The sequence below is a fragment of the Acanthochromis polyacanthus genome, chromosome 24 (genome assembly GCF_021347895.1).
Source record: "Acanthochromis polyacanthus isolate Apoly-LR-REF ecotype Palm Island chromosome 24, KAUST_Apoly_ChrSc, whole genome shotgun sequence".
Taxonomy (NCBI): Eukaryota; Metazoa; Chordata; class Actinopteri; family Pomacentridae; genus Acanthochromis; species Acanthochromis polyacanthus.
In genome coordinates, this window is record NC_067136.1 from 550,296 (window position 1) to 563,964 (window position 13,669).

The following is a 13,669-nucleotide window of genomic DNA, read 5'->3' on the forward strand; positions in this document are numbered from 1 at the left end:
ATGATGTAAACTACACAGAACGGTACAGAACATACACCCAAATAAATCACAACAGAGCCAGGTGGAGGATCCAGGTGGAGGATCCAGGTGGAGGATCCAGGTGGAGGATCCAGGTGGAGGATCCAGGTGGAGGATCCGGTGAACAGACTGAAGGTGATCAGGTCGGAACTAGGAAGGCAGGAGCTGAGATTTCAGCAGGAGGTAGATGGAACCGGCAGGGATGGTCTCAGAGCTGAAGCAGAGGAAAACATGGCTAACGTTTGCCACACATATGGACTCTGGATTGTTTGGAGCTGCACAACATCAACAGGTCCCTAAGATCCTTCATCAAGAACTCAGTGGAACTGTGCAAAACAACACTAGAGGCCGGTCAATGCCAACTGCATGGATTAGAATCAAGTGCAGAATATACCAAGGAGATGCTCTGGCCGTTTCTGAATATGCGTTCTTGTCCGTATTTGCAGTTTCGGGTTCTCATGAAACGTCATCAGTCGGAGCCCGAGTACTGTTCTGAGACCGGAAATAGTACCCAGAAATGTTCTAGCTCCGCCCACATTTATCGAGACTGCATCAGATCAGACTTGTGTGTACTTGGGGCAGCCAAATATCCCATAATGCATTTCGCGCTGACCAGCAGTAAAGGCCGAGGAGGAAACTTTCAGAGGTAACAGAATATTTTTTGGGAATACTACTGTTATTATGATACAAAATGTAGTTTTCAGATTATTTCAGGTGAGAAAGTGGTTGTGTAAATATCAAATATGTGGTCAGTTTATTTCCAATTTACTCCAACGGTTTCGGAGATGTGAGGCTCCGGGTTAGATGGCGATGAGCAGACGGTCAGCTAGAGCAGCCTGATGTGAGAAAGACTTTTAGAAATCTGCTGCTGCTCTGATGGTTCTATAGCGGTTCTCTGACGGTTCTATAGCGGTTCTCTGACGGTTCTATAGCGGTTCTCTGACGGTTCTATAGCGGTTCTCTGACCATTCTATAGCGGATAAACGGGGATATAAGTAGCTTACGTTTATCTAATGGTCAAACTTTGGCCTCATTGTGTATTTTTTTATTGTTCAGGGAGAATGGGCTTGAAAGAAGTTAAAGTTAATATCCATCCATCCTCTATACACCGCTTTATCCTCACTAGGGTCATGGGGGGAGCTGGAGCCTATCCCAGCTGACTCAGGTGAAGGCAGGAGACACCCTGGACAGGTCACCAGTCTGTCACAGGGCTACATATACAGACACACATTCACACTCACATTCACATCTACGGGCAATTTAGAGTAACCAATTAACCTCAGCATGTTTTTGGACTGTGGGAGGAAGCCGGAGTACCCGGAGAAAACCCACGCATGCACAGGGAGAACATGCAAACTCCATGCAGAAAGATCCCAGGCCGGGATTTGAACCGGGGATCTTCTTGCTGCAAGGCAAAAGTGCTAACCACTACTCCACTGTGCAGCCCTAAAGTTAATATTCATAACATATTTTAATGTTTTACTCCATCACTGACTGTGTGCTTCTGAATTATTCTTGTCTTCATTACCTGTAGAACGACTTTGTTCTACTCTTATGACTGTTGCAATGCATTAAAAATAACATTTTATCAGTGTTCTATTGGAGGAACATGTGAAGAAACCAGATCCTCACTGACTGCTGGGAGACTCCACAGACAGAACATCAGCAGCTCCATCTGCAGCATCTGGACCAGCAGGATGCTGTTAATGGAAACTGAAGGAGAGAAAATGATTAAATGTATTTAAGTAGTTTATCATTAAATATTATTCAAATGTGTTCAGAAAAAGAATTGAATTGTTGAAGCCAGAAGTAAATGTTGCTGTAATCAGACCTGTTTGATTAGATGCTGCTGATGTTTGGAAAGGTTTCTGTTTTATTACCCGACAGGTGGAAGACCAGGTGTGTTCTGTGACCAGTAGAGGGAGGTGTTGGCTGTAGAACAGTTCTAATGTTTTGTCAACACATATTCAGTAGAGCTGCGCCTGTGTGATTCATTTGTTGTTTGGATGCAGAGTGGTGTGGGTTTCCTCCATAGACCATAGGCGTTTCTAGCTCATTTTTGGGGGTGCTCAAGCACCCCTAAATTGAATCCCAGCACCCCTAAAGTTTGAGAGATTTTTTTGTGTTGCATGTCCTTTTTTTTTAACAAATCAGAAAAGTGTAAAAATCATACAGTACTTGGTTGATACGTAATGTTTTAACAACAAAAATACAGTACTCCTCTCCCCCTATCTTGCCTCAAAATGGTTTGATCCCACCCAACTTTCCCAATTTGGGCTCTGAGCCTTTACCTGCAGAGCTAAGCGCTTCCTCCCACAGAAGTGTATGTTCTGTAGTAGTGTAAGTACCTGGTTTAAATCAGGATACGTGGCACAATTCTTAACTTCTATCACTCAATACCAACACATTATTAGCATTACAATATAGGCGTCAGTTTAGGGGGGACGGTGGGGATATGTCCCCCCCACTTTTTGTCAGGGGTCATTTTGTCTCCAACACATTCAAATTCTTCACATGTAAGCCGTTGTAAACCCAGTTATTTTCAGCAGTATAGAAAATTCCGACGCTCCTGAACGCACCATCCGCACTCGGCCGAGAGTTGCAGACATGCAGCCAAGGGCGCAGTTTGTTTTTAAAAGTGGGGGGGATGGAGACCACAGCCATTGTCAGATGGAAATGCACACCCTGGGTGGTGTGCTGGGTAATCGGGAACACCGGGGATATCCCCGGTGGGCCGCTTTATTGTTGGGCCACTCCAGTCATAAAATAATAATAATAATAATAATGCTTTAAATCATGGGTCTCAAACTCGCGGGCCAACTGCGGCCCGTGGGACGATATTTTGTGGCCCTCTACTTGAGATCAAAATTTAGCATTGGTGCAGCACGCCTGCTTTTCTCATATGCTTCTGTGTCGTTGGTAAGACAGCACTTTGAGAAAATGTCGAAGAATGGCAGTAAAATGCCACAGGTTGGGCTTGAACTCACAACCACTGCACCAAAGGCAGATGCTCAACCTGTTGAGCTGTCAGTACATACAGGTAAAGGGGTCTGTGGGCCGCTATAGTATTAATTCTCCCGGGCCGAAATTTTGCCCCTGCATGCCTCTGGTCGGAGCTTCCACTTGGCACGGGCACAAAATTAGCATCTGCACGTTTTTTTTTAACCTCACGAAGGTGTGCTGCATGTCTGTGCAACTCCAGGCCGAGTGCGGATGGTGCGTTCAGGAGCGTTGGAATTTTCTATACTGCTGAAAATAACTGGGTTTACAACGGCTTACATGTGAAGAATCTGAATGTGTTGGAGACAAAATGACCCCTGACAAAAAGTGGGGGGGACACGTCCCCACCATCCCCCCCCCCCAAACTGACGCCTATGCATGCAGCACACCTCCATGAGGTTAAAAAAAAAACGTGCAGATGCTAAATTTGCGCCTGTGCCAAGTGGAAGCTCCGACCCAGGGTGTGCATTTCTATCTGACAATGGCTGTGGTGAGTTTGAAAACTTGTTTGCTTGTTTAACCCTCTGATTATCATATTTAATAAATATATGCGGGGGGGGGGGGGGGGGGGGCGGTTGTTTTGTTTGACAAGTGGATGTCTTTGAATAACTACACTGAACACACTATCATACCAAATTTACTAATGGTACAATTTGCCGTGAGTAAAACGCTCTGTCAGGAAAATGTGCATAATTCCTGATATAATAATACCAAATCCAGTTAGAATATGGGATGCCAGATGAATTTCAGCACTTTTGGAACAACATTTTGAAGCTGTTCGGCCTTATCTTAGCAATACCTCAGTCGGGATGGAGCAGAGCTGACGTTAATTATCACTAATAATTATCGTCCCTGGGATAGCACCACGTGGTGCTACTGAAACTAAAGAAGCTGCTCTTTGTATAAAGATGTACACAGGGCTCTCACGTTTTGATCTCAGGTCATTTTGCTGGCTTGCGACTGGGGTGTGGTGGTGCTGGGGTAGGGGGGGTCCTCACCCATCCTTAAGCATTTATAATATTTTAAAACAAAACCCAGTTAATTAGTACTCGTGCTTTTTTTGCCGCCACTATTACCTAATGGGTCATTATGTTACTTTGTGGTGTTAGCATATTATATCAGGTAATGATGCAACATATACTGCAAATGTTACTCTGTTTTTTAGTATTTACCGCTAACATTTCTACAATGTAATTTTTCAGATATCTGGACAACTTTGTTCGTCCAAGCTGAGTTGGCAAATGAGATCAATATTCAACATAAATGGTAATGTCTTTTAGCCAAAGACTGTATAATAATTTATTAGAAAAATAATTAAGACACTTTGATGTGATCAAATAAGTACATATTACACTTACGTTGTAACTAGTAATCTGTAACCTACAGGACAACCTCACTAACTCTGATTTTCTTTATTTGTTTGTGTAGACCTCACCTCTTCATTCTCAGTCACCTGCTCTGGCAGCTCTTTGTTTATTTCTGTTGAACTCTGATCCTAGACAAATAAAATAATGGAAAAACACACCTGAGATTGATGGTTTTCTGTTTTCACGTACCTTGAATGTTCAATAATGTCTGTACTTGTGTCAATGGTAAGGTTACCCTTTTAATATATTTCTTTAATGGTGCCAGAGCATTTTAACCATGGCAAAAAAATTGTAAATGTTTATATTTGGTATGTTAGCGTGTTGAGTCTAAAGATATTTGAGGACATCTAGTGGTGATTATTAAGGATTACCAGATTGTTTTAATTTGCCTCAGTGAAAGCCAGAACGTGTCTGTATGGATGGACAGAGTTTTGATAAAATGGCTCATAAGGCCAAAATGTTTCAGTTGTCATTTATTAACTAAAGTTGTTGACGACAGTAATGGTAGTCAAATTGGTCCTGCTAGCTAAACCACAAGGTATACTCCGTTATATTCATGGAGTGATTGTACAGTAACTGTACAAATATCAGTGCTATTGCTGTTAGATGGCACTTATGTTGCATTTCTGAAAAAAGCTCTGATGTCGGTTGCTTTTCTTTTTAACATGTTCATTGGGTATTTGCTGAGATTTTATTAATGAAAGCAGGCAAAAGAATGAATGGCCGCACGCCGATTGTTTAGGAGGCGGTAAACACAACGAAGCAAAATCGAACTCTTCCAAGAAACACCACAGAAGAAGAGGAGGTCATGACCCGGATTATCCATACATGGCAGAATTTCACTTGAATTAATAAAGAAAATAATCATAATTATAATGATAATAAATGTTTCCAGTCTATAAACAAGAAAGGTAATAAAAGAAGGCTTCATATTGTGATATTTTCTTCTTCGGCTGCTTATTTACTGGGTTTTTGCTACAGTTTCAGTTGAGTTTGAGTCATGAGACAGATTTATCATGGTGGCTTTTTTGGAGAGCTGCTATCTGTGTTTTCAATATTCTCCTGGTCACGGATATACGATGCGGTTTGAATGGGTTGTCATGGTAACAGCTTGTGCTCCGATGTAACTCCAGCTATGGTCCTCAGTGACCCCTGGTTTATTCTTTTGTATTCAAAATGGCTTAACCTTTATCTTATTTGCGATGAAGAGAGTTGAGTGGTTGGTTTCTGTGCTGTCCCTGAGCTGTAAATCCTGTTGAGATGTCGGTGGTCTATTTGACATGCTGATTTCAACATGAAGTTCAACATCGTTAGGGGTTTGTAATTCATGTAAAAGTGTCGGCACAGCTCTCAAGCGGGTTTTATTCAATACATGACAATACATTTTTTCTAGCTAGCAAACGTTACAGGTGGTCAGAACTGGACTGAGAGAAGCTTGCTGTTGTGTCAGTGCATGTGTTAATATTAAAGCTAAGGTGCTACTGACAAGCTAACTGACTGGATGTCCATTAACATTATAACTCCTATTGTGTGAGTGTGTGTGTACAGACAGACAGACAGACAGCCTCATCATGGAGATAAGACTGTTTTTTTTTTTTTTTAAAGAGCCAGGTTCAGGTAAGAGTGTAAGATCAAATGGTTTATCTATCATCAGTAATGTTATAAGTTGGATCAGTGTTTATAGATATAAAATGCATTGTTTGGTTATTTGCCTTTAGGCTGACAGCACAAAGAGAGAGAGGATTTTATTTTTTTGTATTCTTATTGGTATTTTTTCATATTTATGTACATTTTCATCTAGTTGAATGCAGTCTACATATTTGTGTATGATTGTCAGTCCAAAGAGGGAGAAACGAAAAAGGGGGAGGAGAGGAGAGAGTGCAAAGTCAGGAAGAACCAGGTAAGAAAACAAACAGAGAATAGAGGCAACAGCACCTGTTAAGATGACAAAGAAGAACATTCCATTCACAATATAATTTTACATATATGTCATGGAAGTTATGTGTTCTCCCCACAGTAAATGCTTTCCAGAAGCACACTTAACAGATATCAGTGGACTTCAATTTAAACAGGACGTCTTCATTACATTTTCCTAATTATCTGTATGCTTTAATATTTGCTTAATTTCACTACAAAAGGAAGAGAACAAGGAGAGACTCTGGGAGATGAGAGAGAACAGACCAGGGAAAGAGATGCTGTGCATCACATTTCAAATAAAAGTCAAAAATAAAGTCCAAGGTCCATATTTGGTGTTTTTGGTGCTCAGTATAGGGGGCTGGTTTACTCCACAAACATACATGCTGTTTATGTGTATGTTAAGGAGCTGCTGTATCTAAATTAGTCACTTTTCCAAGAAATTAGGGTTGTGATAGGTTTCTTTTAAGATTCCAGAGCATTCCTCCTTTGCTGTGACTCAGCATTTAAATAAACTTTATCAGATTGGATGGTTTAGTCACAGACTTTTTCAAAAAGTGTTGCTTTTCTTTGACAAATGTGGGAATGAAATTGTGTTAAAATGTACAAAACAGTGAAATTGATCTTGCCTGACTAGGCACCTCTGGGTGCTCAGCACCCCTAAACATTTGATCCTACAATCGCCCCTGCCATAGGCTGTTGAATATATGATAGACATAATTTTATATTATATGTATGATATATATAAATATAATATACACACACATATATATATGAAAAACTACACATGTAGTATACATAATATATTTACACTACCAGTCAAAATTTTCAACAAACCTTCTTATTCAATGCTTTTCATGTATTTGTATTATTTTCTACGTTGTAAATTAATACTGAAGGTTAACACTTTTTTGTTTACAACTTTCCATATGTATTCATTGATAGTTTTGATGACTTTAGTATTAATCTACAATGCAGAGAATAATTAAATAAAAACATTAAATGAGAATGTGTGTCCAGACTTTTGACTGGTAGTGTAACTCTGTACTCTACAGTCTCTGTCTGCTGCAGGCTGCTGTGACTTGTTGTGAGTGCTTTGGGAGGGGAGGGGCTCAGTAACAGCAGAATGAGACCAGAGTCTCCAAAACACCTGAAAAAGTGGCTGGATTTATGGCTAGTCTCTGTTGACAAAATAGAAAAAAGAAGGCGCCAGGAGGGTTTGGAAAGCTGCCAGATTTAGAGAACCTCGCCCAGTTGGCAGTTGGTTTGTTGGATTGCCTCCAGTTCCTGAACTTGTTTCGTCTGAAGTCACGTGATTTACAAGAAACAGAGAAGTGAAGCTCCACCCTGCTGCTCTGTCAGCTCTGGAGAGTTTACTGAGTTTGTCAGAGGTGTTTCTTCTTTACTCTGCTGCTCCTCACAGATTCTTCTCTGAAATAATATTCAGTAAACATTAACTAGTGTTCACTAGTTGAACTTTGTTTTTCCTTTTGTTGGACATAGTTCCAGGTCTGAGTGCTGATCAGAGGAGGAAGACGGTAAAATGGCGGCTTTTAGATCTGCGTCATTCTTTTTGATCCATTTCCTGGTCTGCTCTTCTGAATGTGAGTTAAAATGTTCATATAATATTTATTCATTTTCCCTCTGATGGACCTGGACAGGCTCTTATTTTGTAGGAATCAATGCATTTTCCAACAGTGTAATAATGTGAATAATTATCCATCCATCCATCCTCTATACACAGCTTTATCCTCACTAGGGTCATGGGGGGTGCTGGAGTCTATCCCAGCTGACTCGGTGAAGGCAGAGGACACCCTGGACAGGTCACCAGTCTGTCACAGGGCTTCTGAATAATTAGATGTATTTAAGTTTGTTTGAGGATTTAGTAACTTTTGCTGTTGTTATATTTTGGCTCTGAGCTTTGATACATTAATATTATTTGTAGATGGTTTCTGATAAAACCTCCACACCTTTCAAAAACACTGCCAGGAAAACATTATATATAATTATCTTTTTCTGCAGAGCATAATGTACCAACATGTTTTTGCACATCTGATATGTGTCCATGATGAGCAACAACACTGATTATTATTATTATTGTTGTTATTATTATTATTATTATTACTGCTGCTGTTATTACTACTAGAGTGTAATAGTTCATATACGGAAATGTGTTGGACATTTAAGATCATTTATATTCTACTGTATCTGAAAGTCTGAGTGGGTGTGGTTGTTTGTGTGTGTGTGTGAATGTTCGTGTGTGTGTGTGCGTGTGTGTGCGTGTGTGTGCGTGTGTGTGCGTGTGTGTGTGTGTGTGTGTGTGTGTGTGTGTGTGTGTGTGAAGAGGGTTGAATCTGCAGAACATTACAGTTTCTATATGTGTCAGTGTATGCGAAATATCAATTGTATTTCGTTTCCATCAGGACATTTTTGTCTTTAAGGTCCTGAGTTTAACTTTTTAAACATACACCATGTCTTACTGATGCATTGTGGGAGCTGAGGCTGAAATTTCTAATTTACCCCCCAAACACACTCCTTAGCCAGGTTTTATATTAGGGTGTATCTGCTGCATGGTGTCTCTGCTTTCAGGACCTCACTACTAGGACCTGTGGTTTCACACCACCTATTGAGTTGGATGAGTCACAAAGACCTCATTTCTGGAAGAGATGAACCACAGTCATAGTGTGAATCCTGAATGTGAATGAAGCTTTATTGGTTTGACATTAAAATAGTTCTCGTGTCTTCAGTTCAACAGGACAGTTATCACTGACTTGGCTACATGTGGGAAGCAAACATGTTCTAACTCATCATTAGGATTTACAGACCACCATGTTTTAACCACAGCCTACTGAAAAAACAACTCTGAGCTTGTTTTGATTCTGTTCTCGCTTACTTCTGTTTAAAGATGATAGAATAGTGACAGTGAGCACCATTAATAAACTTTAGAAGATGGTAAAAGCATGTTAACATCACCAGAGTGGTCATTCACTGTCCCTCATGTTGATCTATACTGGGGGAACATTAATTATCTATAGTTCAGATCAGGTATATCTGTTAATATGCATTCATGGCTCTGTGTCAGTCATCTGTAGCTCACATAATCCATCTTTGCAAAAGACATGGGGTCAGGGGGTTACTGTTATTTACGACAGTGAATCAGCTTCTGGACCAAAAAGTCCCTCATGCTTTTCTGTTAGAGGCTACTTTAAGACGAGTAATTCTAGCTTATGGGGAGAATAACATGATTCAGTGAGTTACAGATCCCTGCTGGAATATTTAGTTACCATCATTTACCCTCCTTTGAGCTACACATGCAAGAAAACAAAGAAACCCGCAGCTCAGAGTTCATGGAGGAGTTTAGTGGTTAAACTCTTCTCATCTGGATCAACTTTAACTTCTCTCTTCTTTCTTCTTCAGCTCAGAAAAACATCACAGCTAAACGTGGACAGGATGTCATTCTACCATGTAAAGTTCCTGACAACAACAACATCCACATCAACAACATCACAGCTGTAGAGTGGATCAGACCTGGACTGGATCCAGATCTTGTTCTTCTGTACCGGGACAGACACTTAGATCCAGACAGTCAGCATCCATCTTATCAGAACCGGGTGGATCTGCAGGACAAAGAGATGAAGGATGGAGACGTTTCTCTGATTCTGAAGAATGTGATGAAAAACGACACTGGAACATATGAGTGTTGGGTTTTCCAGAAAGGAACAAACCGCAGGAAGAGATGGAGTTCTGAACCCATCAGCATCAACCTGGAAGTTCTTGAACCAGGTGAGTTTGTGTTGAGAGTTCAGTTTGTGTCTCTGATGAAGCTGCTTGGTCTCAGATCAGATGTTTGTGGTTTATAAAGATGTTGCTGATGAGACTTTGGAGAAAACAGCTGATCTGACTGATGTTCAAACACCTGATACCTCTGATATTTCTGATATTTCTGATACTTCTGTCTGCAGGAGAAAAGTCTGAAGGAGCCAAGGGTGATATCATTGGAGATGAAGGAAAAGAGATTGGAAGAGACCAGGTTGGAATCAGTAGCAAACATCTTGGAGTAGTGGGTGTGATACTTCTTGCTGTGTTGGCTTCTGTTGGTTTTCTGATCTACAGACGACACATGAGGCAGAATCCAAATCTCCCAGTTCCTCCTGATGAAGCAGCAGTTGAACAGATTTTATGAAACAAAGACATGAAAGTTTTTGTGAACAGCATCAGAACAAACCAGAGCTTGTGTAACTTTGATGGAAGCAGCAGCAGCAGAACAAAGAGAATCCAGGTGTGGACCAACCATGTGGTCTCTCCTTTAACTGCCACCTTATCGTGGTGGAGGGTTTGTGAGCTCAGAGGATGCTGGGAGCTCTGCTGTCTGGAGTTCAGCTCCTGAAAGGGTTTCCCATGACAGACTGGTCCCAGATGATGAGCCAGACTAAGGGCAGTTTTTTCCACCCTGGAACATTTTCATCTGACACATGGTCACATAGAATCAGCAATTTTTAGAAACAGATCTTGAACCCTCTCAATCTCAAGTAAATAATAACCAATATTAACCTCCTGAGACCTGGTGTCTAAATATGTGGACATAATTGTTCCTTTCAGAAAGAGCATAATAATAATAACAATAATAATAATCATATATTAGATATTATTCGGTCCCTGCACAACCAAGGTGAGAGCAGTGTCCGTATACTCACCACAAAGTCGGTTTCCAGTGGGTGTTGGACTCCTCCTGTCCCTTGTCTCCGATCCTGTTTGTGGTCTTCATCGACAGGATCTCAAAGATCAGCCAGGGTGAGGAGGGTGTCTGGCTTGGGGCTTTCCAAACATGTCCACCTGGGAGGAGACCCCGGGGTAGACCCAGAATTAGCAGGAGGGATTATGTATTTCATCTGGTCTTGGAACACCTCGGGATCCCCCAAGAAGAGCTGGAACAACCTGCTTCGACTATAGTACTATACTACAGAGTATATATACTATATATATTCTATAGTATATACTCTCAATATACCCCTGATGAGAAGTTCATCTCAAACAGATTTCACAGTTAATTCAAAATGGCCGACTTCCTGTTGGGTTTAGATCCATCCATCCATTCTCTATCCACCGCTTTATCCTCATTAGGGTTGGGGGGGGGTGCTGGAGTCTATCCCAGCTGACTCTGGTGAAGGCAGGGGACACCCTGGACAGGTCACCAGTCTGTCACAGGGCTACATATACAGACAAACAATCACACTCACATTCACACCTACGGACAATTTAGAGTAACCAATTAACCTCAGCATGTTTTTGGACTGTGGGAGGAAGCCGGAGTACCCGGAGAAAACCCACGCATGCACAGGGAGAACATGCAAACTCCATGCAGAAAGATCCCAGGCCCACTGTTGGGTTTAGATGATGGCTGTAATTGACTGTTTTGTGCGCCCTGATGTGCTTCATATCCACACAAAACGTTCAAGATGAAATGTGCTATCCGTAGTAGTGTTCCAAATGTTGCAATTATGTAGGGGGCGCTATGGAGCCATTTAATACTAAACTTTTTGCCGTTCCTGATGTGTACGCAAAGTTTTACGCATTTGAGTACTTTTAGGCCATCAACTATGCAACTGAAAAGAAATTATAAATAAATAAATAAACCCATGGATTTCTATAGAGTCTTCACACCTTTGATGCTCAGACAAATAATAAAATAACGAATAAAGACTCAACTGTAATTAACAGTGATATGAAAACTATTCAGAGTTTAGATCTAGATTGATCCTGTGGATTGTTGCTGCTGCTGCTGGTCTTCATCAACTTTTCTACTCTGTTGCTTTGTCTGGAAATAAATGTGTTCCAAAGCTCTGCATGTTAGAACCTGATGAAATGAAATTAGTCAGTATTTTGTTTATATATGTGTATATAGCGTAATCATATATTGTCTCTTCAAATTATTAAAATAATTGACTTTGCTGCCATTATCTGCTTCTCTAACATATATTAGTGTGTGTGTGTTCACAGTGTTTGCAAAATACCTGTCTACAGTCGAGCTTAATTTCAGAATATTCTATTACCCATTATTATTATTATCTATTAATCCCACTATGAACATTAAAATACGCCGAACCATTTGTCCTGTATCATAGCTACATGTATGATGTTTGCAGCAAAAAATAAAAATAAAAACGCGTGAAAATCAGTTTAATATTCAGAGTTAAGATGGATTAAATGCGCTGTCAAACAGCGCTGAGTGGAGCGGATGACCGGACCAAGATGGCGGCCCCACCGCTCGTCAGCCCCAATGGACAGTAGCGGTCGATGCGGCGTCTACTTTTTATTATGTCTATGTCTGGACAGAAACACAGACTCTTGGAGTGACGCTTGGTGTCGGAAGGAAAATGTGGACCAGATTTTCACAAACCTGGCTAATAAAAATAAAATAATAATAATAAAACAACAACAATAATAATAACATTCATAATAAACATATTCTAGCAATGGAGAACACCAGGACTCTGGATTCTCCCTGTGGTCCTAAAGACTGTTTCATTGTTTTTGTCATTGTATAGATTGTGGCGGACAGAAAAAGCTTTTTAGAATGGTACAAATTCATTTATGTAAAATTTTATTGTGACTCCTAATCATTTTGTAAATAGTTGTGCAAAAACACCTAAAAAATTCCTGCATTTTAGTGCAAATAGTGGTATATAACTGTGTTTACTGCTAAATGTGTACATTATTTTATGACAAACAATTTATATTTACATTATAAGTTCTGAAAAAGATTCATTACACATGTTTATGGTGTCCACAACAAAAAAAACTTTTTTCTACTCTGACTTTTTTTTTCTGCTATTTTAGGTCAAGTGTGTCCATACATTATATCAAAATGTCTAAATAGTTATAGGATCACACGGGTGAGGTTGTGCTGAAAAAAAGATACCAAGCAAAGCAAGATCAACAGCTTTTAAGGTGAAATATAGAGGTAAAATCAGAATTAGTCAAAAACGGACCTAACCCCCCCCCAGCCCTAAGGGTTAATGTGTGTTTTAATGTTTTATCTGTTAGTAGCTCTGCTGATGTTTTTACCTTTTAATGTGGTAAAGGTGGAGATAATATTATATATTTCAGATATTATTGATACTTTTTATACTGATAAGTGTTCTGTGAATTTGATCTTCATCCTATATCATGTTTAGTTGTTAATCTGCAGATAAATGTAGTAAAATAACATTGTTTGTTACTGAAATGTAGTGAAGGTTGAACAGAATAAACAGAACTTCTACTGATAGAATGAACTGAGTTACTTCACAGAAATGATTGTTTATCCTGTTACAGACTGTAAACAATGAACTTTACAGTAAATAATGAACTTTTCTATAAATAATGAACTT

General features: G+C 40.0%; 1 protein-coding gene and 1 long non-coding RNA gene across 5 annotated transcripts in view; one reads left to right on the plus strand and one right to left on the minus strand.

Annotated features, from left to right (window-relative positions):
* The first annotated feature begins 7,657 nt into the window (after nucleotides 1-7,657).
* Nucleotides 7,658-13,669, plus strand: part of LOC127532619 (uncharacterized) — a 46,035-nt gene continuing 40,023 nt past the window's right edge. For 2 of the 4 annotated variants that reach the window (XR_007940146.1, XR_007940145.1), the window contains exons 1-3: nucleotides 7,660-7,903; nucleotides 9,717-10,082; nucleotides 10,262-10,578. Coding sequence is in view for 1 of the 4 variants with exons in the window: in XM_051944593.1 (XP_051800553.1) it covers nucleotides 7,843-7,903; nucleotides 9,717-10,082; nucleotides 10,262-10,482 (648 nt within the window). In the remaining 3 variants the exon portion in view is untranslated. Of the gene's footprint in view, nucleotides 7,904-9,716; nucleotides 10,083-10,261; nucleotides 13,535-13,669 lie in introns of those variants that run through there. The other 2 variants (XM_051944593.1, XR_007940147.1) reach the window with 2 other exon arrangements.
* LOC127532640 (uncharacterized) overlaps nucleotides 10,083-13,669 on the minus strand; it is a 32,610-nt gene continuing 29,023 nt past the window's right edge. Inside the window, exon 3 of the long non-coding RNA XR_007940169.1 lies at nucleotides 10,083-10,215. This is a non-coding gene — a long non-coding RNA (uncharacterized LOC127532640). The remainder of the gene's footprint in view (nucleotides 10,216-13,669) is intronic.